The sequence below is a fragment of the Pongo abelii genome, chromosome 10 (genome assembly GCF_028885655.2).
Source record: "Pongo abelii isolate AG06213 chromosome 10, NHGRI_mPonAbe1-v2.0_pri, whole genome shotgun sequence".
Lineage (NCBI taxonomy): Eukaryota > Metazoa > Chordata > Mammalia > Primates > Hominidae > Pongo > Pongo abelii.
Window position 1 is genome coordinate 48,231,559 of NC_071995.2, and position 24,065 is coordinate 48,255,623.

The 24,065-nt window shown below is 40.9% G+C and overlaps 1 protein-coding gene across 17 annotated transcripts in view; it reads left to right on the forward strand.

Moving 5' to 3' along the window:
* Positions 1 to 18,982, forward strand: part of LARP4 (La ribonucleoprotein 4) — a 77,409-nt gene extending 58,427 nt beyond the window's left edge. For 12 of the 17 annotated variants that reach the window (XM_024256885.3, XM_063711752.1, XM_063711754.1 and 9 more), the window contains 6 exons: positions 2,255 to 2,467; positions 3,699 to 3,747; positions 8,153 to 8,314; positions 14,490 to 14,611; positions 15,035 to 15,203; positions 16,541 to 18,982. In XM_024256885.3, the coding sequence (XP_024112653.1) occupies positions 2,255 to 2,467; positions 3,699 to 3,747; positions 8,153 to 8,314; positions 14,490 to 14,611; positions 15,035 to 15,203; positions 16,541 to 16,879 (1,054 nt within the window). In that variant the 3' untranslated portion in view covers positions 16,880 to 18,982. Of the gene's footprint in view, positions 1 to 2,254; positions 2,468 to 3,698; positions 3,748 to 8,152; positions 8,315 to 14,489; positions 14,612 to 15,034; positions 15,204 to 16,540 lie in introns of those variants that run through there. The other 5 variants (XM_054527963.2, XM_054527965.2, XM_063711756.1 and 2 more) reach the window with 2 other exon arrangements.
* The last annotated feature ends 5,083 nt before the right edge of the window (positions 18,983 to 24,065 follow it).

Consider the following 24,065-nt stretch of genomic DNA (forward strand, 5'->3'; position numbering starts at 1 on the left):
TATTGGGTGCATTGCTGTATTTTCCTAGTTTGCTGTCCTACATATGGATCTTTTGATAAATCTCATTTGGTGATGGATGTTTAATAAGATGCTAGGTTTTGTTTGTTTGTTTGTTTTGTTTTTTGAGACGGAGTTTTGCTTTTGTTGCCCAGGCTGGAGTGCAATGGTGTGATCTTGGCTCCCTGCAAACTCCACCTCCTGGGTTCAAGAGATTCTCCCTCCTCAGCTTCCTGAGTAGCTGGGATTACAGGTGTGTGCCACCATGCCAGGCTAATTTTTGTATTTTTAGTAGAGATGGGGATTCACCATGTTAGCCAGGCTGGTCTAGAACTCCTGGACCTCAGGTGATCTGTCCGCCTCCACTTCCCAGAGTTCTGGGATTACAGGCTTGAGCCACCACGCCCGGCTGAGGCTAGGATTTTAATTATATTCCAGTATTTCTTATTCTCTGCATTATTACTCCCCTAAACAGCCTTTTTAGGCATTTTCCTCCTAGTTTCCGCCTGTGAAAATTTAATACTACAGATTATTGTATGTCTGTATGTATGTAATGTATGTATCTGTGCTTTATACATAAAATGATTACTTTTTGCCCTTCCTTTGCCCCCGTTTTTACTCCCATTAGCGTGGTTTTGCTTCCATTAAGAATGCATAGTGGGCTGGGCGTGGTGGCCCACACCTGTAATCCCAGCACTCTGGGATGCCGAGGTGAGCAGATCACGAGGTCAGGAGATTGAGACCATCGTGGCCAACATGGTGAAACCCCATCTCTACTAAAAATACAAAAATTATCTAGGTATGGTGGTGCGTGCCTGTAGTCCCAGTTACTCGGGAGGCTGAGGCAGGAGAATCTCTTGAACACGGGAGGTGGAGGTTGCAGTGACCTGAGATCGCGCCATTGCACGCCAGCCTGGCGACAGAGTGAGACTCTGTCTCAAAAAAAAAAAAGAAGAAAAAGGGTGTTATAGGCCGGGTGTGATGGCTCATGCCTGTAATCTCGACACTTTGAGAGGCCAAGGTGGGCGGATCACGAGGTCAGGAGTTCAAGACCAGCCTGGCCAACATGGCAAAACCCTGTCTCTACTGAAAATACAAAATTAGCCGGGTGTGGTCGCACATGCCTGTAGTCTAGCTACTTGGGAGGCTGAGGCAGGAGAATCACTTGCATCTGGGAGGCAGAGGTTGCAGTGAGCCGAGATTACACCACTGCACTCCAGCCCGGGCAACAGGGCAAGACTCCATCTCAACAACAACAACAAAAAAAAAAAACAAGAAGAAGAATGCATTGCATAGACTCATAAGCTTAAAACCTGGCTGATTTAAACATGTCGAGAGTGCATTCAGTGACATTAGCTAAAATCCTAATTCTGAGTATTGAAGTAGAAGTAAGTTTCTTTCAAAGAACTTTGGATTTTCCCCCATCTCTCCAAACACAACTTAAAAAATATATATATTATTGTCTTAGAGGTAGGGTTTTCTCTGATGCCTGTGCATGAATTCAGTTGTGCAATCATAGCTCGTTGCAGCCTCAAACTCTTGGGCCCAAGCAGTCTTCTGCCTCAGCCTTCCAAGTAGCTGGGTGTATTATACCACTGCACATTTTAATTTTTTTTGCATGATGGGGTCTTGCTGTGTTGCCCCAGCTGGTGTCGAACCCCAGAGCTCAAACAATCCTCCTGCCTCAGCCTCCCAAAGTGCTGAGATAACAGGCGTGAGCCACTGCATCCAGCCCACAACATTTTTTAATGTAAAATTTACTTCACTTTGGCCTGGCGCGGTTGCTCACACCTGTAATCCCAGCACTTTGGGAGGCCGAGGCAGGCGTATCACAAGGTCAGGAGATCGAGACCATCCTAGCTAACACGGTGAAACCCCGTCTCTACTAAACAAAATACAAAAAATTAGCTGGACGTGGTGGCTGGCGCCTGTAGTCCCAGCTATTTGGGAGGCTGAGGCAGGAGAATGGCATGAACCTGGAAGGGAGAGCTTGCAGTGAGCCGAGATGTGCCACTGCACTTCAGCCTGGGCAACAGAGCGAGACTCCATCTCAAAAAAAAAAAAAAAAAAGTTTACATCACTTTTTAAAATAACATCTGGAATGTAAAAGGGGCAACACTTTTACAACATTATTCTTTTGTGTTTAACTTAATTTTTTGAAAACCCCAGTACAACAGCAGCCAATTTTTTACCTAAGGAAAGATGTTTTTCTGTCTTGATTTACTGCTTTGTGTATATCATTTTGTATTTCCTATAGTGTGAAGCCTCATTTTAGGTCATCCGGTGGTTCAGAACACTCAACAGAGGGCTCTGTATCCTTGGGGGATGGACAGTTGAACAGATGTAGTTCAAGAAACTTTCCAACTGAACGGCAGAACCCTACAGTAACTGGGCATCAGGAGCAAACTTACCTTCAAAAGGAGACTTCCACTTTGCAGATGGAACAGAATGGGGACTATGGTAGGGGCAGGTAAGAAAATAAGGTACCTGAAAACCTTTGATAATAATGTGATCATCCTGAATAATTGAAGAACATGATCTTCATAATAATTAAATGAAGAACATTTAATTATTGGTATATGGTTATATTAAACAAATATGTTATTTTCAGAACATGAGTTGGTTGCTTTTTATAATTATTAAGAAATAGAGTACTCATACAGAATATAGCTCTGAATCAGAGGTTTATAAAGTTATTCTGAAGTTCCTTATAGTTCATATAGGAAAGAATAGCTTAGAAAATTAACATATCCATTTGCTTATGGTTTTAATTTCTTCCAGCTTTTAAACTATAGAAGTGGCTGGGTGCGGTGGCTCACACCTGTAATCCCAACACTTTGGGAGGCCGTGGTGGGAGGATCATCTGAGGTCAGGAGTTCAAGACCAGCCTGGCCAACATGGTGAAACCCTGTCTCTATGAAAAAATACAAAAATTAGCTGGGCATGGTGGCAGGCGCCTGTAATCCCAGCTACTTGGGAGGCTGAGGTAGGAGAATCACTTGAACCTAGGAGGCAGAGGTTGCAGTGAGCCAAGGTTGCACCACTGCATTCCAGCCTGGGTGACAGAGCACGACTCTGTCTCATAAACTATAGGGGTGAGGTTATATATTGCCAACTTGCCTAATTAAACAATAGTATGGTTCTGGTTTGAAGGAATCGCTACTAACAAATGGGCTCATCTTACTTTACAGTGTGGTAGTAGGTAAAGTTTTTAGTAAATTGGCTCAAGATCCCTCAGAATAATATATTATCTTTTAGTAATAGAGAAAACTAGCCCCAAATGTAGAAAGATATTTAAATTGAAATGTATACAGCTGGCCGGGCATGGTGGCTTACACCTGTAATCCCAGCACTTTGGGAGGTGGGGTGGGCGGATCATGAGGTCAGGAGATGGAGACCATCCTGGCCAACATGGTGAAACCCTGTCTGTACTACAAATACAAAAATTAGCTGGGTGTGGCAGCACGTGCCTGTAATTCCAGCTACTCAGCAGGCTGAGGCAGGAGAATTGCTTGAACCCAGGAGGCAGTTCGTAGTGAGCCGAGATCGCGCCACTGCGCTCCAGCCTGGCGACAGAGCGAGACTCCATCTCAAAAAAAAAAAAAAAAAATGTGTACGGCTTTGATAGAATGTATATATCTGAAGAAACTTATGACTTGTCCCTCCACCCCACCCCACCCCCACCTTTTTCTTATTAAAAGGAGAACTGTCTTCAGAGGTCGAAGACGACGAGAAGATGACAGGATCTCAGTAAGTTTTTTAAAACTTTTATTCAGACTTTTTTCTCTTCTGTGATTTACTATGGCATTGACTTCTGGTCTTTCCTTTCTGGATTTTTGTTTTATTGATTGTAGTCTTCAGCAAAGGTAAATAGAGCCTAAATTTAACCCTGAAATTTTTACCACCACCACCCATATACCCACCCTCTAGCACACATGTAGTAAGGAGCTTCGCTTGTGTTGCTTGCTTAAAAAAGTTATTTGAAGATGTAATGTATTCACGTGGTTTTTAAATAAAAACACGAAGTCTTTCTAACTTTCCTTACCTTTTCTTTCTTCTTTCTTTTCCAAGACACGGGATATTACTGTTTCCCAGGGCACTGGAATTACAGGCCTGAGCCACTGTGCTTGGTGCAAGATTAAGGACTTCTAGGGAGAGGCAGAGGAGGAATGTGTCTTGCTATGTCACCCAGGCTGAAGTGCAGTGGTACAATCATGGGTCACTGTAGCCTTGACATCCCAAGCGTAAGTGATCCTCCTCTCGAGATGGGGTCTTGCGGGCCAGGCGCCATGGCTCGTGCCTGTTATCTCAGCTCTTTGGGAGGCTTAGTCAGTGGATCACTTGAGGCTACAGGCCCCATGCAAGTGCAAAACCAAGCAGAACGGTCAGGACATCTTAAAAGCTCCAAAATACTCGCCTTTGGACAGGCATGGCGACTCAAGTCTGTAATGTCAGCTGTTTGTCAGGCTGAGATGTACGGATCACTTGAGCTCAGGAGTTGGATACCAGCCTGGGCAACGTGATGAAACCCCATTTCTACAAAAAAAAAAAAAAAAAAAAGAATTAGCCAGGCACCATGGTGCATGCCCGTGGTCCCAGCTACTTGGGAGGCTGAGGCAGGCTGATCCCTTGAGCCCAGGAGGTGGAGTGCAGATTGTGCCAACAGAGTGAGATTCTGTCTCAAAAATAATAAACAAAATAATGTCCTTTGACTCCATGTCCCGCACCTGGGGTGCACTGATAACAAGGGTTGGGCTCCCAAGGCCTTAGGCAGCTCCACCCCTTTGGCTTTGCAGGGATCAACCCTGGAGGCTGCTCTCATGGGCCCATGTTGAATGCCTGTGGCTTTTCTATGCCCGTTCTGGAGTCTGGAGGACGGTGGCCCTCTTCTGCCACTATGCAGTGCCCTAGTGGAGGCTTGATGTGAGGGCTCCAGCCCCATATTTCCCCTCTGCACTGCCCTAGTAGAAGTTCTCCATGAGATCTGCGCCCCTGGAGCAGGTTTCTGCCTGGACTTATACCAGGCTGGTATAAGTTTCTTTCAGAGGATGCCATACATCCTCTGAAATTGAGTCAGAGGCTCCCAAGCCAGTCTAGGAAGTTCCTCATCTTCTATCTTCTTTTGAGCCTTCCAGACTCTTCCACCCTCTACCTGTTACCCAGTTCCAGTGTTGCTTCCGCATTTTCAGTTATCTTTATAGCAGTGCTCCACTCAGTACCAGTTTTCGTTAAGCCATTCTCACATTGCTGTAAAGAAATACTTGAGACTGGACAATTCATAAAGAAAAGAGGTTTAATTGGCTAACAGTTCTGCAGGCTGTACAGGAAGCATGATGCAGGCATCTGCCCAGCTTCTGGGGAGGCCTTGGGAAACTTACAATCGTGGCTGAAGGCAAATGGGGACCACACAGTTTATACATGGCAGAAGTAGGAGAGAAGAAACCCATTTTCAAAGAAGAAAATGTGTTCCATTGTAACTTAGAATTGTTTTTAGGGTATACTGAACCTTTTAAATCAGTGTTGTAACTTTATTATACACAACCATGAAACTTCAGGCACCATTTTTTTTTTTTTTTTTTTTTTTTTTTGGGAGACAAAGTTTCGCTTTTGTTACCCAGGCTGGAGTGCAAATGGCGCAATCTCAGCTCACTGCAACCTCTGACTCCCAGGTTCAAGCAGTTCTCCTGCCTCAGCCTCCCGAGTAGCTGAGACTACAGTCACCTGCCACCACGTCTGGCTAATTTTTTGTATTTTTAGTAGAGACGGAGTTTCACCATGTTGGCCAGGCTGGTCTCGAACTCCTGACCTCAGGTGAGCCACCTGCCTTGGCCTCCCAAAGTGCTGGGATTACAGGCGTGAGGCATTGTGCCTGACCAACAATTCTTTTTTTTTTTTTGAGACAGAGTTTCGCTCTTGTTGTCCAGGTTGGAGTACAGTGGCGTGATCTTGGCTCACTGCAACCTCTGCCTCCTGGGTTCAAGTGATTCTCCTGCCTCAGTCTCCCAAGTAGCTGGAATTACAGGTGCTCGCCACCATGCCTGGCTAATTTTTGTATTATAGTAGAGACAGGGTTTCACCATGTTGGCCAGGCTGGTCTCGAACTCTTGACCTCAGGTGATCCACCTGCCTCGGCCTCCCAAAGTGCTGGGATTATAGGCATGAGCCACTGCACTCAGCCCAACAATTCTTTCTTAGCATTCCATTGTAGCAGTCCACATGACTTCTCAAATGGCCCTCAACAATTTGGAATAAGAGATTAGGCCCTGCATGGTGGCTCAGGCCAGGTGTGGTGTCTCACACCTGTAATCCCAGCACTTTGGGAGGCCCCGGTGGGTGGATTGCCTGAAGATAGGATTTCAAGACCATCCTGGCCAACATGGTGAAACCCCGTCTCTACTAAAAATACAAAAATTAGCCGGGTATGGTGGTGGGTGCCTGTAGTCCCAGCTACTCAAGAGGCTGAGGCAGGAGAATCACTTGAACCCAGGAGGCAGAGGTTGCAATGAGCTGAGATCATGCCACTGCACTCCAGCCTGGGCGACAGAGCCAGACTCTGTCTAAAAAAAAAAAAAAAAAAAAGAGTGAGAGAGAGAGAATTAGATTTGGGGTTTATTCAATATGTTGTAAATGTCATGATGGAGGACTAAACATTGGGGTAAAAGAAACAGGCATGACTTCCAATAGGTAGGTCATGGTAGAGGAGCTCTTTTGCAGGAGGGAGATCTTAGCTGGGAATAAAATTTTGGATTTGTAAGCCTTCACATAGTAATTGGAATGACAAGCTCATGCAGAGTACTCTCCATAGAGTGGTGAAAGTGGTCTAATATGGAACCTTGGGGAATAAAGCAGCAGTGTTGGGTTGAAAAATGAGATTATTCAGCATGCTGTTTGAAGTAGTCAAGCAAAATCTGAATGGACATGGGTAATGGACAAATGTCATCTCGATTGTAGGCAAAGGCCTAGGCTGAAAATATTTAAAACCTACAATTCAATGATATTTTTGTAAATGTACAGAGATATGCAGCCATCACCACCAAAAAGCAAAACAGGCTGTTTTAACAGTTGCTTGCATATAGGTAGTAGTTGAAGCCATGGATAATGGACATCACTCAAGGAGAATATGAGAAGTAAAGAGTAATAACCAAATGGAAACCATCAAAATTTTAGAAATGATCAGGGGAAAAAGAGCACATCTGTCGAATCTAAAAAACAAAAAAGGTATCACAGAAGCTAAGAGAAAAATGTGTTCCCAAGGAAAGGATGGTTAACACACCAAATGCTATAGGTCAGGAAATGAGAGGTCAGGAAAAAGGGTCTGTCAGGTTTTGCATTGTTGAAGGCGTTGGTGACACCTAAAATAATTTTAGTGGAGTGATGACAAAGTGGAGGAGATACAAGTAAGAGGTAAGAGGCTTGTCAGAGGATATATAGGGTGTTAGACAGGAGGGAAGCATGAGATTTTTCATATATGTTATATAGAGGAGGGATATTGTTTTCCCTTGAGATAAATAGATGGGGAAAGATGGTGATGGTCGGGCACAGTTGCTTAAGCCTGTAGTCCCAGCACTTTGGGAGGCCAAGGAGAGAGGATCACTTAAGCTCAAGAGTTTGAGGCCAGCCTGGGCAACGTAGTGAAACCTTGTCACTACTAAAAAACAAAAAATAAAAATTTAGCCAGGTGTGGTGGTGCACACAGCTACTCTGGAGGCAAAAAAGGCAGGAGGATTACTTGAATCCAGGAAGTCAGGGTTGTAGTGAGCTATGATTGTGTCACTGCATTTCAGCCTTGGCGACAGACCAAGACCCTGTCTCAAAAAAAAGAAAAAGAGTTGATAGCAAATTTAGGTAAAGTGGGTGTTAAGAAGGCATAGCAAATTATGAAATGAATAGTGAAGACTGGTTAGAAGGCTTCAGGAGTATGGCAAAGTTTACAAAAGAAACAGGTGAGAGAAGTGACTAAAGAAAAGTAGAATTGGTAAAGACTGATGAGAGCTCAAGTGAGATGTCAAACCAAGAATTTATGTAGGGATACAGTTCTGTGCATTATAGAGGTTTTGTTTGCTGCTTTTTCTTTTCTTGCAGCTTTCAGCTTTTGTGACACAGGATTAGGGAATGAGATAGCCATGTGACCTATTTTATTATTTGTTCATTTTAGAAACCTCATCCTTCAACAGCTGACTCAAAGGCTCCAACACCAAAGTTTGACTTACTAGCCTCAAATTTTCCACCTTTACCTGGAAGTTCATCAAGAATGCCAGGTGAACTCGTTTTGGAGAATAGGATGTCTGATGTTGTTAAAGGTGTCTACAAAGAAAAGGTAAACACCCAGCATCTGAGTCTTACCTTATGAGACCATATTTAGGCTTTATTTGCAGTGTTGTTATTTAAAATTTTACTTGCATTTAGTGTACATTTCTATCATAGTTTTTATTTATGGAGTTTTCAGCATACTTAAGAGTGTTTTTTTAAAGATTCATGATAAAGCTGCACAAAGGCAATAAAATGTTTCTTGGCTTTTGCATGTCTTTTTTTTTTTTTTAAAGACATGATCTTAGCTCACTGCAACCTCTACCTCCTTGGTTCAAGTGATTCTCCTGCCTCAGCCTCCCAAGTAGCTGGGAGTACAGGCGTGCGCAACCATGCCCAGCTAACTTTTGTGTTTTTTTTTTTAGTAGAGACAGGGTTTCGCCACATTGGCCAGGCTGGTCTCCAACCCCTGACCTCAAGCCATCTGCCCACCTTGGCCTCCCAAAGTGCTGGGATTATAGGCGTGAGCCACCACGCCCAACCTTGCATGTTTTCCTATTAGTCAATTCAGCCTTTTAGAACTCATAACTGACTAATGCAAGCTAAATGGAAGGTGTCATTTCCATTTATGTGCCTATAATTCACTAGTGAAGAAATGAATTCTTTCAAACAATGGAAAGTAGATGTCTAGAGGCTGAGATACCTCATCCTATGATTATTTGGTGTGTAGACCTCTCCATATCAGAAATCCTCATGTGTCACAAGTTTTTCTCATTTTCTACCTTTATTCTAATTCAGTTTTTTTTTTTTTTTTTAATTATAACAGTACATGTCTATAGTATATCTAGGCTTTTAATGAAAAACCTGCAACTACTTTCAGCTCCTTAGGTTTTTCTCCCAACTTTTATTCCTGTATTTCTTAATTTTTTTTTTTTCTTGAGACGGAGTCTTGCTCTGTAACCTAGACTGGAATGCAGTGGCGGATCTCTGCTCACTGCAGTCTCTGCCTCCCGGGTTCAAGCAATTCTCCTGCCTCAGCCTCATGAGTAGCTGGGATTATAGGCGTAAACCACCACACCCAGCTAATTTTTGTATTTTTAGTAGAGACAGGGTTTCTCCATGTTGGCCAGGCTGGTCTCAAACTCCTGACCTTGTGATCCGTCCACCTCGGCCTCCCAAAGTGCTGGAATTACAAGCGTGAGCCACCGCGCCCGGCCCTGTATTTCTAATTAACTTTTTTTTTTTTTGAGATGGAGTCTCACTCTGTAGCTCAGGCTGGAGTACATTGGTGCCATCTCTGCTCACTGCAAGCTCTGCCTCCTGGGTTCACACCATTCTCTTGCTTCAGCCTCCCGAGTAGCTGGGACTACAGGCGCCTGCCACCACGCCCGGCTAATTTTTTTTTTGTATTTTTAGTAGAGACGGGGTTTCACCATGTTAGCCAGGATGGTCTCGATCTCCTGACCTCGTGATCTGCCCGTCTTGGCCTCCCAAAGTGCTGGGATTACAGGCATGAGCCACTGCGCCCTGCCTAATTAACATCTTTTTATTGTAACCTCTTGGCTTTTCCATTTTCAGCAGTGTATGTTAACTTCACTTTCTGAAGCTAAAGATTTAGCTTTCTTAAGCCAACATACTCACACTTTTCCTATCCTCCTGAAATATTGTACTTCATTATATATAAGATATCATCAATTATAAGGCACCCATTATTTTAGTATCTCTAAGAAAGTAAAAGATGTTGCTAGTTATGCTGGGACACACCATCCTTTGTAAGTCACATTTCAGTATTACATATTTTTTTCATGGCTGAGACTCAAACATAATATACTATGATTGTTTGTCCTTTTGTGTGTACTCTCAGTGTCCTACTGCATATGTTCCTGGGCCTTCTCTTTACCATCACCCTGGCAATTTTCCTTACGCTTCTTTATCGATCCCCCTTTTTTTCTCACTCTTGTTTCACTCTTCCACGTTAGGGTGGTTCATATCTTCCATGGTCATGAAGTATAAATTTCTTGCATTCTGAAAATGTTTTTCTGCTCTCAAATTGATCAGTAGTTTGTTTCTATATTGGATTCTCTATCAGAAATCATTTTCCCTTGGAATTTTGAAGGTATTATTCCACTGTCTTGTTTCTTTAAAAAAATATTATGACACATAGTAGTTATTTCATAAGTTCTAAGATACACTTTTTTCCCCCATGTTTTATCACCTTCAAAAATCAGACTAAAAATTATGTTTTAAAAAATGTAGGCCAGGTGCGGTGGCTCACGCCTGTAATCCCAGCACTTTGGGAGGCCGAGACGGGCAGATCACGAAGTCAGGAGATCGGGACCATCCTGGCTAACACGGGGAAACTCCGTCTCTACTAAAAATACAAAAAATTAGCCAGGCATGGTGGCGGGTGCCTGCAGTCCCAGCTTCTTGGGAGGCTGAGGCAGGAGAATGGCGTGAACCCGGGAGACGGAGCTTGCAGTGAGCTGAGATTGTGCCACTGCACTCCAGCCTGGGCGACAGAGCGAGACTCTTTCAAAAAAAAATAAATAAAATGTAAAGGCGGGGCACAGTGGCTCACGTCTGTAATCCCCGCACTTTGGGAGGCCGAGGAGAGCGGATCATGAGGTCATGAGTTTGAAACCAACCTGGCCAATGTGGTGAAACCCCATCTCTACTAAAAACAGAAAAATTAGCTGGGCATGGTGGCACACACCTGTAGTCCCAGCTACTCAGGAGGCTGAGGCAGGAGAATCACTTGAACCTGGGAGATGGAAGTTGCAGTGAGCCGAGATCGTGCCATTGCACTCCAGCCTGGGCGACAAGAGCGAGACTCTGTCTCAAAAAACAGAAAAAGAAAAAAAATAAATAGCCAGGCACATTGGGTCATACCTGTAATCCCAGCACTGTGGGGGTCCAAGGTCAATGGATTGCTTGAGCCCAGGAGTTGGAGACCAACCTGGGCAACATAGAGAGGTCCTGTCTGTCTGTACATAAAGTAAAAAAAAAAATTAGTTGGGCATGGTGACACATGCCTGTAGTCCTTGCTACTTGGGAAGCTGAGACAAGAGGATTGCTTTCTTCTCATCTTAAGGTCTGCTTCTATCCAGTGGTTTTATTTTTATTTTTTCTTATTGGTACATAAAATAATGGTATAGTTCAACAAATAATGGCATCTCAGATTTCATAAGATGATACACAAACACACATATATACATATATACTTTCTTTCTTTCTTTTTTTTTTTTTTTTTTTTTTTGAGATGGAGTTTTGCTCTTGTTGCCCAGGCTGGAGTGCAATGGCTCGATCTCGGCTCACTGCAACCTCCATCTCCCAGGTTCAAGCGATTCTCCTGCCTCAGCCTCCCAGGTAGCTGGGATTACAGGTACTTGCCACCATGCCCAGCTAATTTTTGTGTTTTTAATAGAGATAGGGTTTCACCATGTTAGCCAGGATGGTCTGGAACTCCTGACCTCAGGTGAGCCACCGTGCCCGGCCATGTATGCATTTTTAAAGAATAATCATGAAGTATACATCTCCTTATAACCCCAACACACAATTGTAGCCCATAAACATCCCTAGTATCTTAGCAGTGACATGTGTATCTCCCCGCTATTTATAGTCATTCTGCCCCACGCTTCCTCTTTAGGTATAAACATTATTCTGACTTTGTGATAGCAATTTTCTTGCCTCATTCTGCATTGACAGAATTTTTCTGTGAAGGGCCAGTTACTAATAGTATATATTTTAGGCTTTGTGGGCCATGTATTGTCACATATTCTTTGTTTTACAACCCTTTAATAACTTAAAAACCAAACCAGGCATGGTGGCTCATGCCTGTAATCCCAGCACTTCAGGAGGCTGAGGTGGGAGGATCACTTGAGGCCAAGAGTTTGAGACCAGCCTAGTCAATATAGCAAGACCCCCATCTGTAAAAAAATAATAATTTAAAAATAATAATTATAATTTACAAACCATTCTTAGCTTGTAAGCCATACCAAAACAAGTTGAAGGCTGGATTTGGCCTTGCAGATCTTAGTTTACCAACCCTTGCCCTAGGTGATAAAACGGGGTGCCTGTTTTTGGAAAGCTTATAAATGGAATTGTACAGTATGTATTCTTCTTTTACTTCTTTCATTCTGTATGGTTTGAGATTGATCACTGTTAATACAGATGATTGTTGTTCATTTTGAACTATTATGTGATATTCTATTGTACGAATTAAAATATTTATTCATTGTACTGTTAATGGACATTTTGCCATTATAAATCTTCATGTGAGCAAGAACTTTTCTAGGATTTGTACATCAGCTTGTGTTCTTTTAAAATTTTAAAGTCTTTCAAGTGTTCTTTGAGATGGAGTGTCGCTCTGTCGCCCAGGCTGGAGTGCAACGGCATGGTCTTGGCTTATTGCAACCTCCACTGCCAGGGTTCAAGCGATTCTTGTGCCTCAGCCTCCCGAATGGTGAATACAGGTGCGCGCCACCATGCCTGGCTAATTTTTGTATTTTCAGTAGAGACAGGGTTTCACCTTGTTGGCCAGGCTGGTCTCAAACTCCTGACCTCAGATGATCCACCCACCTTGGCCTCCCAAAGTGCTGGGTTGACAGGTGTCAGCCACTGCGCCTGGTCAGTGTTTCAAGTTTTTAAGAAACAGATTCTTTTTTTTTTTTTTTTTTTTTTTACATATTCTGTGCGCTAATCCTTTGTCAGTTACACGTAGTACAAATAATCTTTCACTTCTGTGGTTTCTTTTCCATCTTTAGTACCTATAGGTTGAAAAAAGTTCTTAATTTTGATCTGGTCCTATTAGTGTTTTCTTTACTCATGCTTAGGAAATGATCTAGCTTCCAGATCATGTTTTCTACCAAGATCATGTTTTCTACCAAGATCATATTTTCTACCAAGTTTTTCTGAATGTTAACTTTCTAAACCTATTGAAAATTTTATTTCATCCATCACTTTTAATTTCCAGGGCTCTTTTCTAAATTCTATGCCAGCAGTATAAATACACATAACAGTGTTTACCATCTTAACCATTTTAACTGTGTACAGTTTTGTAGTATTAAGTACCTTCACATGGTTGTGCAGCTAAGCTCCAGAACTTACAATCTTTCAAAACTAAAACTCTATACCTATTAAACCATTCCCTGTTCCTCCCTTCTCTTATCCTTCAGCAGCCACTGTTCTACTTTCTGTCTCTGAATTGGCTACTCTTAGTAATTCATATAAGTAGAATCATACAGTATTTGTCTTTCTATGACTGGTTTATTTTACTTAACATCCTCAGCGTTCATTCATGTTGAGCGTGAGTCAAGGTTTCATTAATTTTTTTTTAATGTAGCCTACAAACTTTTTTTTTTTTTGAGACACGGTCTTGCTCTGTTCCCAGGAGGGAGTGCAGTGGTACTATCATGGTTTACTGCAGCAGCTTCAACCTCCCAGACTCAACGTGATCCTCTCAAGTAGCAGGGACAACGGATGGACACCTCCCACCCTAGCTAAATATATTACTTTATTTTGTAGAGACAGGATCTTGCTATGTTGTCTAAGGCTGCTCTTGAACTCCTGGGCTCAAGCAGTCCTCCCGCCTCAGCCTCCCAAAGTGCTGGGATTACAGTCATGAGCCCCTGCACCCACCCGTATGTTTAACTTTTTTTTTTTTTTGGGGGGATGGAGTCTCGCACTGTAGCCCAGGCTGGAGTGCAGTGGTGCAATCTCGGCTCACTGCAACCTCCGCCTCCCGGGTCCTGGTTCAAGCAATTCTCCTGCCTCAGCCTCCTGAGTAGCTGGGATTACAGGCATGCACCACCATGCCCAGCTAATTTTTGTATTTTTAGTAGAGATGGGGTTTCACCATGTTGGCCAGGCTGGTTTTAAACTCTGACCTTGTGATCCACCCGCCTCAGCCTCTGAAAGTGTTGGGATTACAGGCTTGAGCCACTGCGCCCAGCCTATTTAACTTTTTAAAGAACTGCTACATTGCTTTCTAAAGCAGTGCATCATTTTACATTGCCACCCTCTATGTATGAGTTTTAATGTCTCCTTATCATCACCAACATTTGTAAATGTCTTTTTTTTTTAATTATAACCATCCTTGTGGGTATGAAGTGATTTTTCACCGTGGTTTAGCTTTGCATTTTATGATGACTAATGATGTTGACCATCTTCTCTTGTGCTTATTAGACGTGTATATCTTCTTTGGAAAAAGGTCGAAGTGTAATTTTGAAAAATCTTTTTACTTTAAGGATAATGAAGAGTTGACAGTTAGTTGCCCAGTGCCTGCAGATGAGCAGACAGAATGCACTTCTGCCCAGCAACTCAATATGAGTACCAGTTCTCCATGTGCTGCTGAGCTTACTGCATTAAGGTACAAGTTATAGTATTGAAGATCTTCAACATTAAATTACTTTTTCTGGCCGGGTGTGGTGGCTCTCGCCTGTAATCCCAGCACTTTGGGAGGCCAAGGCAGGTGGATCACCTGAGGTCAGGAGTTCAAGACCAGTCTGGCCAACATGGTGAAACGCCATCTCTACTAAAAATAAAAAAATTAGCCGGGCGTGGTGGCGGGCGCCTGTAATCCCAGCTAATCGGGAGGCTAAGGCAGGAGAATTGCTTGAACCCGGGGGGCGGAGGTTGCAGTGAGCCAAGAGCATGCCACTACACTCCAGCCTGGGTGACAGAGTGAGACTCCGTCTCAAAAAAAAAAAAAAAATTACGTTTTCTTCTGATTAGTTGCTCAACTGTTCCTATATGCTATTCTGAGTCTAATTGCAAGCTCTTTTTTCCTTAGCACAACTCAGCAAGAAAAGGATCTAATAGAAGATTCCTCTGTTCAGAAGGATGGTCTCAATCAGACAACTGTCCCAGTTTCTCCTCCAAGTACTACAAAGCCATCGAGGGCAAGTACTGCTTCACCATGTAATAATAACATAAATGCAGCTACAGCTGTGGCTCTACAGGTAACTTGAAGATTTTAGTTTATGTTAAAAAAAATACAATAGATAATTTTTTTTCACGTAACACTTTGTTGGAGTCATTTGGAAGTAGCCCAAGTTGGGGCTGACTATCAGAAAGAAATTTAAGGAGTTTTAAGGTCACTGCAAAGAGATGGAAAGTTTTAGGTGTTTTTTGTTTTGTTTTGGAGACTGAGTCTTCACTCTGTCACCCAGGCTGGAGTGCAGTGGCACGATCTCGGGTCACTGCAAGCTCTGCCTCCTGGGTTCATGCCATTCTCCTGCCTCAGCCTCCCGAGTAGCTGGGACTACAGGCGCCCACCAGTATGCCTGGCTAATTTTTTGTATTTTTAGTAGAGACGGGGTGTCACCTTGTTAGCCAGGATGGTCTCAATCTGCTGACCTCGTGATCCACCCACCTCGGCCTCCCAAAGTGCTGGGATTACATGTGTGAGCCACCACGCCCGGCCCATTCTGTTTCTTTTGATTGCTTTTTTTCTGTTCATATGGTTAAGTGAAGCTTCTTCCTTACCCACGTTAGGATGAATTTATCATTTTGGGGCTAACATAAAGAGGCCTTGTGCCTCTTGATATTCTTTTGGTTGTATATGTGATACTTAACAAGTGGCCATTTCGAGAGGCCACTCCCACTTATCAAGTTCCAGAATTGTTTTATAGTTACATAATTGGGAAAATACAGAAAAGCAGAACAAAACACAAAATTTACCTATAATCCCTAGCATTTTAGTACAGCACTTTTAAAAATAGATTTAGAAGACTGTCTTCTCATTTAATGATAGTAATAATACTAAAATAATAGCTACCATTTGAATGCTTACTATATATTATTAGGACGAGTGCTGAAGACTTTACATGCTTTATTTTGTTCTCACAATACCTCTATTCCACCTTTTTCAGTTGAGGTAATTAAGACTTTTAATGAGTCTTTTTATACCATTGATTTCTAACTGCTCTGCTGGGATTCTTTTGTCATCTTTCTTGGGGTTCTTTGTAGCAAGGAAACAGGAGCAGAAAGAACCATTTTATTTCATCATATGGCTATACCATTATTAATCTAATCTGTCCTTTGTTAGGCATTTAGGTCATTCCCATCGTTGTAAACAACGCTGACATGAACATCCTTCAGTTAAATTCCTCAAGTGAAATTATTGTATAATAAATAAAGATTGTACCAGTGTACTCTAAGCAGTATATATGAGAGTGCTTGTTGCCCTTTTCTGGAAGATAATCTGTGGTTTTCTTGTGGTTAACACAACCATTTTTGTACTTTATAATTTAAAGAATGTGTACCATAAATGTTTTTTTTTATCATCACTTCAAAGGAACCCCGAAAGTTAAGTTATGCTGAAGTGTGCCAGAAGCCCCCTAAAGAGCCATCTTCAGTTCTTGTGCAGCCACTACGGGAACTTCGCTCCAATGTGGTGTCTCCCACCAAAAATGAAGACAATGGAGCTCCTGAGAACTCCGTTGAGAAACCACATGAGAAGCCAGAAGCAAGGGCTAGTAAGGATTATTCTGGCTTCCGAGGCAATACAATCCCCAGGGGAGCAGCAGGAAAAATCAGGGAACAGAGACGCCAGTTTAGCCATAGGGCTATACCTCAGGGAGTGACTCGACGTAATGGCAAAGAGCAATATGTGCCACCCAGATCACCAAAGTAAAAAACAACAAAACTATTCAAAAACTTCACTCTCTTCCCGTTAAACTTGAACTGTGGCTGCATTGAACTGTTTTGGAGGGGAGCGGGTAGCCAGGAAGGAAACAAGAGAAAGTACGTCCATTTCATTATGGATTTTGGAGTTGTGAGTGATAGGATCCCAAAATTCATCTCTAATGTGGTTTTTAAATGCTGGAGGATTCCAATCAATATAAATATATATATATACACACACATATATAAAAAGTATAATTTTTCTATTTTTGTTTTTGGTTTTAATTTGCAGAGATTTGCTGCCAGGAATCAATTTTGAGGGTTCAGATTTAGCTTGGAAGAAAAAAAGAAACATTATATATCCTTCAGTATAGGAGATGAGGGAATGAGAGAAAATATTTTTTGAAGAAGCATTTCTGTAAAATTAGAAATTACTTTTTTTAATCTATTTAAAGTTTGGCTTGAAGAATGCCATCTCTGATTATATGGCCTTGTATTGCAAAGCAGATCAGTGGCTGGGGTGCCTGTTGTAGATGTGAGTGTGTACAAGAGCGATTGAAGCCAAATCTGTTGTCATGTTAGTAAATGATTTGAAAACTGAATGTAATACTTGAGTAGATTTTTTTTTCTAGTTTGAAATTTAGTCTTTTTTTGACCTTATTAATATTTCATTTAACAAGTTGTAAAACTCTGATTGTACTTGGAGATGTGACTACCAATCAGTTTGATACTCAAGGAAAGGGGGTTATTCAAAAAATTGAAAATTTCATCTTGGACCTCAGTGCATAGGTCAAATGGATTTCAGAGGTTTAAACTTCCCTGTGATTCCCCGCTGATACCCCCGAAATGAGAAACAAAATTTTTTTTCTTACTCCATTTGTTACTCTCTGTTCTTTGACTGCCCACCCACAAAAAAGCAAAATAACCAACTACCTACTCAATTGTATGTTTGTAATTGCTTTGACCAGTCTAGTCAAATCATATAAATTGTTCTAAATTTCAGAATTGAACATTGAAGTATTAACTCTTCTGTTCACACATTTAGAATTTTAGCTCCCAAGATGGTAGGGCAGACTGACCATACAGTAATTTATTTGTTGTTAGTGTTAAAGATTAAGCATAGTAACTGACTCTTAAGTGTTAAATAATGTAGAAGCAAAAATTTTTTTTTTAAAAGGCTTAATTTGGGAGGGGGGACTTATTTCTGTTTACAATGTATTACCTTCCTTCCCTCCTTTTCTCCCCCCACACCCAAAAAAATACAGTTTGGAATTCACTGAAACAGTACCAGCAAGTCATGAGATTTTTTAGTAAAGATGAGAAAGATGGTTGAAGAAAATTAGTGCATAATATTTCAGTGAATAAAGTCGTAGCTCTCATATACTAAATAGACAAGTTTACATGCTGTTATTTAGAAAATGGCTAAAATATTAAAAACCGTGTTGTGTTAATCTGTTTTAAGTCATACCATGTTCAGAGTTCTATGTAAGGTGGGTTTTATTTTTCTTTTAAGGGATAGTTTGTAATAGAACTGTCCCATATGTTAGTAAATTACATATGTACAAATTGAAACTGTAAATTGTGAACACTGGAAAGCACCATTGTGACATAGAGTAAACATCTTAGTAATATATTAAAGTGAATGTAAATGGTGGTTAAAATTACATTACTGTGAAATTCATCTTCCAACTCTAAGTTAAGCTTTGGAGATACATGTTAGTGGTTAACTGTTAAGAGCTTTGAAAACACTGCACATATCTGTACAAGCCAGAATTACTATTTCTTTGACTTATTATTAGCTTGGCAGTTGCTTTTGATTTGATTGTTTTATGACATGGTATACTATATTTACTCAGTTTGAAACTATTCATTTCTACACACTATTTTTAAAAATTGCCTACTAGGTGAAACATAACAATAAAACTACCTGTGCTGAAATTTGGGGGAAGTTTAGGTCCTTCAAAAAAATATATTAATCATTGACTACATCTATGATAAAAGTGCTTATTTTGGTTTACTAAAATAATGCAGTTGGTGGAAATGATAAACGTTTTAAGTGTTAACATCCTTTGAATGCGTCGGATTTCGGAGAATAAACATTTTGTAAAAATCACTTGGTAAGGATTATAAACTTAATTACTGCACTTAAAATGAAACATTACTTTTTTTAAACAATGTGTCACAAATGTAGGCCTGTATTATTTGTATGCTTGTGTGACTTACTGTTAGTCCACCAACGTCTAAAAATTTAAAGGTTGTAATTGAAATACAAGAAAAGAGCCTTCTTTTAGAAGAAAGCAAGAATATTTTTGCTTTTACTTCAAATGTTATTGAAAGTAGAAATTTAATGTGTAGATATAACCTTTAAAAATTTTCTTGTTAAGACAATGTTTTTAATTTAATTTGCCTCATTACATCTAATAGTTCCCATTTGATGGGATGTATAGGGAAGAGTGAGAGAGAGAGTGTGTGTGTGTGTGTATGTGTGTGTAATATTTATATATATTCACAGTATGTATTTAGCATTTATTTTATTACAGCAGATTTAAAGTTTGTATCTAAATAATGCCTATGAGTTGTGTGAAGCTGTTGGCTTTTTTCCAACGTTACTTTGTAACTAATGAGGGTGGATGTTCATTGTAGTTTATTTATTTGGTTCTTTAGATGGAGGAATTTAAAAAATCAAATTTTTCTCTTCACCTTTATGACTTGACATTTCCTTGATCTGTTGGAGGCTAAAAGTAGGTGTAAATGATATTGAATGTTTGGTATAGTGATACTCTGCCATAGTTCTTACTGCATGAAGAGAACAAGAGTCACACAAGTTCACCACTTTGCACTTCATAGAGAAGGTACATAGAGACATTGCAAAACCTGTCTCCATTTGCTATCCTGATAATTAAGGTTTTCATAATACCTAGGGCCTGTCTCTGAGTAATTTTAATTTTGCCAAATACATTGACATTTAAAATAGTGATCCATCTAAATTTTTTTCAGCTGCGTTTTGAGGAAGATAAGAGCTTTCAATGATAAAGGTTTGTTGTGGTAGTTGTCTTATGTGCTGAATTTGCAGATGATCAGATGCTGTGCAGAATTCTGATTTATTTTTGTTTCCTAAAATTAAGATAGCTTGAATATTATTTCACATTCCTTTTTCTTTTTTTAAATAGGTTTTATTTGGAAAGGCTTAATGATGGAATGTTAGCATCTTCACTAGGGTAAAGAAAAACAAAAAGAATGTTGCTGGAACATAAAATAGTATTTAAAAGTTAATGAACACTTCTCTAGTTTTCTTAGTTATGGCCTTAATAATTAGTCTCTTGGCTTAAATGTCCACTGGTTTTACTTTGACACAGTTGAACAACACTGGGGTTAACTCTCTGGTATTTAGGCTGGCAATATATATATTAACCATATTTTAAAAGTACCAATTTTGTTTTTACAGAAAAGATAAAACTCAAAAGAGAACAGTGTATTCCTTTTGAGGGGCTTTTATAAATTATTAACTATAATATGTGGTGGATTTTTTCCTAATTTTTTATATTTCCTTACAATTTTGGTGGCCATTAATTTAACTTTAGGCTTTTGGGCATATGCTAGTCTGAGCTTCCAAAAAGATACATATATGTTTCACTTTTCATTAGCTGAATAAGGATATTTTAAGAAGTTGAAAGAGAATTTATTTTCAAGTTGTGAGTAAATCCTCCTTTGAAATTCACCTGATTATTAGATAACTTAAAGTTTATTTTTAAAAGCTGACAACTTTTTATGAATCTTCGAGTTGACAGTTCCTAAAAGCGTAACTCAGATATTAATGGGCTGTGTATTAAATGGTTTTATTTTCAGTTTTGCAGCACAGAACACTGTTGAAATATCCATATCAACTTGATTTTTTTAACCTAATTAAGGTGTCCTTTGACATCTCTTAAATGTTTGGGGGTGGGGGTCAGAGCCAGTTATCCGGCTTCTGTTTTGTCGATTGCTTAGATTTGTTCCTGTTGTCAAAACTGTCACCCCCAAAATTGGTGTGACACATGCTCATGCATAAAATGTTAAAATGAGTACATCCTTGTATTTGTATTTGTTTTCAACATCGCCAAGGTGCTATGGGAAATTAAAGTAACAAAATTAGAAAAAAAATAAAATTATTAAAAAGCAGGACTGGTTTCCTTTTCTCTAGGTGGTGTATGTCTAATGACTACTTCTGTCTACCTTTCAGTATTATATGTTGCCCTCGCTAATTCTATTATTATTATTGTCTAAGCTGTTTTTTGGATGATGAGGGCAGTGGGAAGTAATGGTGTTTCACGTAAAACACGGGCAGAGAGACAAGATACAGCTCTATGATCCTGGAGTTTTCTTTTAATTATTTTAGTATCAGAAGCAGTTATTAAGGGGTGAAAAATGGCTGGGCGCGGTAGCTCACGCCTGTAATCCCAACACTGGGAGGCCGAGGCGGGCGGATCACCTGGGGCCAGGAGTTCAAGACCAGCCTGGCCAACTTGGTAAAACCCCATCTCTACTAAAAATACAAAAATTAGCCAGGCGTGGTGGTGGGCACCTGTAATCCCAGCTACTTGGGAAGCTGAGGCAGGAGAATCGCTTGAACCTGGAGGTGGACATGGCAGTGAGCCAAGATCGCGCCATTGCACTCTATCCTGGGTGACTAATGAAACTCCGTCTCAAAATAAATAAAGGGGAGAAAAGACTGCAGTGGCCCTGTAATCCCAGGGTGCACTTCAGGGGGCCGAGGTGCAAGGATCACTAGAGACTATGAGTTCAAGCCCAGCCTGGGCAATGTAACAACCTAGAGGGTGAGGCAGGAGGATTGCCCAAGCCCAGGAGTTCAAGGCTGCTGTGAGCTATAATTGTGTCAGTGCACTGAAGCCTGGGCAAAAGAGCAAGACCCCATCTCCAAAAAAAAAATAGTGGTTGGGGGACAGGAATCATGGTAATGTGTAGCTTAAAGACTACCTGCATGGAACAGATGTGGCTTGATTTGAGTGTGCATATCAAGCCCAGCTAGAGTATTTGGGGCTTTTCAGAGGGAAATTAACTAGGGAATTTAAATGAGGGTTTTTTTTGTTGGTTGGTTTTGTGGTTTGTTTGTTTGTTTGAGACCGAGTTGCTCTTGTTGCCCAGGCTAGAGTGCTATGGCACGATCTCGGCTCAGTGCAACCTCAGCCTCCCTGCCCGAGTTTTGATTTTTTAAAAAATGTTTCATTTTAAAGCAAGAATGGAAAAGCTGAGTCAATCTCTGGGTTTTTAACAGGTATCTGTAAATTATTGTGACACCTTAAAAATAATGGAGTGGCCGGGCACGGTGGCTCACGCCTCTAATCCCAGCACTTTGGGAAGCTGAGACAGGCAGGTCAACTGAGGTCAGGAGTTTGAGACCAGCCTGACCAACATGATGAAATCCCGTCTCTACTAAAAATACAAAAATTAGCCCGGCGTGGTGGCTCACATCTGTAATCCCAGCTACTCTGGAGTCTCAGGCATGGGAATCACCAGGAGGCGGAGGTTGTAGTGGGCAGAGATCGTGCCACTGCACTCCAACCTGGGCGACAGTGACTCTGTCTCAAAAAAAATGGAGTGGTGTTTCATGGCTATTATGCCACAGTTTATTCTTGAGTTGTTTTAAGTGAATTTTTTTTAATGGTAGAACTTTTTTGTGAGTTTTTTTGAGATAGAGTCACTCTCTCCCAGTCTGGAGTGCAGAGGTGGGATCTCAGCTCGCTGCAACCTCCACCTCCCAGGTTCAAGCGATTCTCTTGCCTCAGCCTCCCAAGTACCTGGGATTACAGGCACACGCCACCACACCCGGCTAGTGTTTGTCTTTTTAGTAGAGATGGGGTTTTGCCATGTTGTCCAGGCTGGTCTCGAACTCCTGCCCTCAAGTGATTCGCCCACCTCGGCCTCCCAAAGTGCTGGGATTACAGGCGTGAGCCACTATGCCTGGCCAGTGGTAGAACTCTTAAGTCAATAAATTTGGCCTAATTTCAAATTATATTCTCAGAAATATTTACTATTCTGCCAAGTTATGTAATTTGGATATGTATGTAGATACACCTTAAGGTAACAGATTTAATATGAGCATTCACTTTAATAATTACTTAGCTCTTTAGCTAAGCCTTTAATTTGCAAATTAACAATTATTTATCTTAACGAAGATGGCTAATGTCAGTGAGCAAAGTGGTGCTGGTAATGACAGGTTTATGGGGGTTAAGTTCTAACAAAGCCTTAGGGGCTTATGTCAGTGTTTTAGTATGTTTATTTGGCTAAGATATGAGGAGTGCATAACTTAAATTTTATATAAAGAGCACAGTATTCTTTATAGTGGACCCAAAACCAAATTGGTAAACTCAGATAGGTAGGCTCTCGTGTTGTATTTAAAATGAGTGATTTTGCAAAGAGTTTTATTACAGATACCTTATATTTAACTACACTTCTTGTTAGAAAATATTAATCTAAATATTATGCCTTCAAGGTTTAATTATATACCTGAAAGTTTTTTATTTTCTTTTTTGTTGTTGTTCATTCACCATCATACTCTGATATACCTGGAAGTTTTTAAATGAAAAGTTCTTAACAGTTACTAGTAAAGAATTATGAATTTTCTTAAAACCATAGTGTCTTTAGTTTGTACAAGAATTTTAAGGAATTGGAATGTTTTCACTTTTTTAAATATTGTTTCCAAATAAGCACCCCCAGTTTCTTAACTTTTTGTTTAAGAGAAGGTCTCACTCTGTCACCCAGGCTGGATTGCAGTGGCACAGTCATGGCTCACTATTCCCTCAAACTCCTGGGTTCAAGCAGTCCTCCCACTCCATCCTCCCCAGTAGCTGGGGCACATGCCACCATGCCCAGCTAGTTTTAAATTTTTTTGATTTAGTTTTTTACTTATTTTGAGACAGTGTTGCTCTGTTGCACAGGCTGGAGTACAGTGACATGGTCATGACTCATTGCAGCCTCGACCTCCTGGATTCAAGTAATTCTCCCACCTCAGCCTCTCAAGTAGCTGGGACTACAGGTGTACACTGCCACCAGGCCTGTTTTTTTATTTTTATGTAGAGACACACTCTTGTTGCCCAAGCTAGTCTTGAACTCTTGGGCTCAAGCAATCCTCTCACCTCAGCCTCCCAAAGTGTTGGGACTGCAGGCATGAGCCACTGTGCCTGGCCTATGAGTACAGT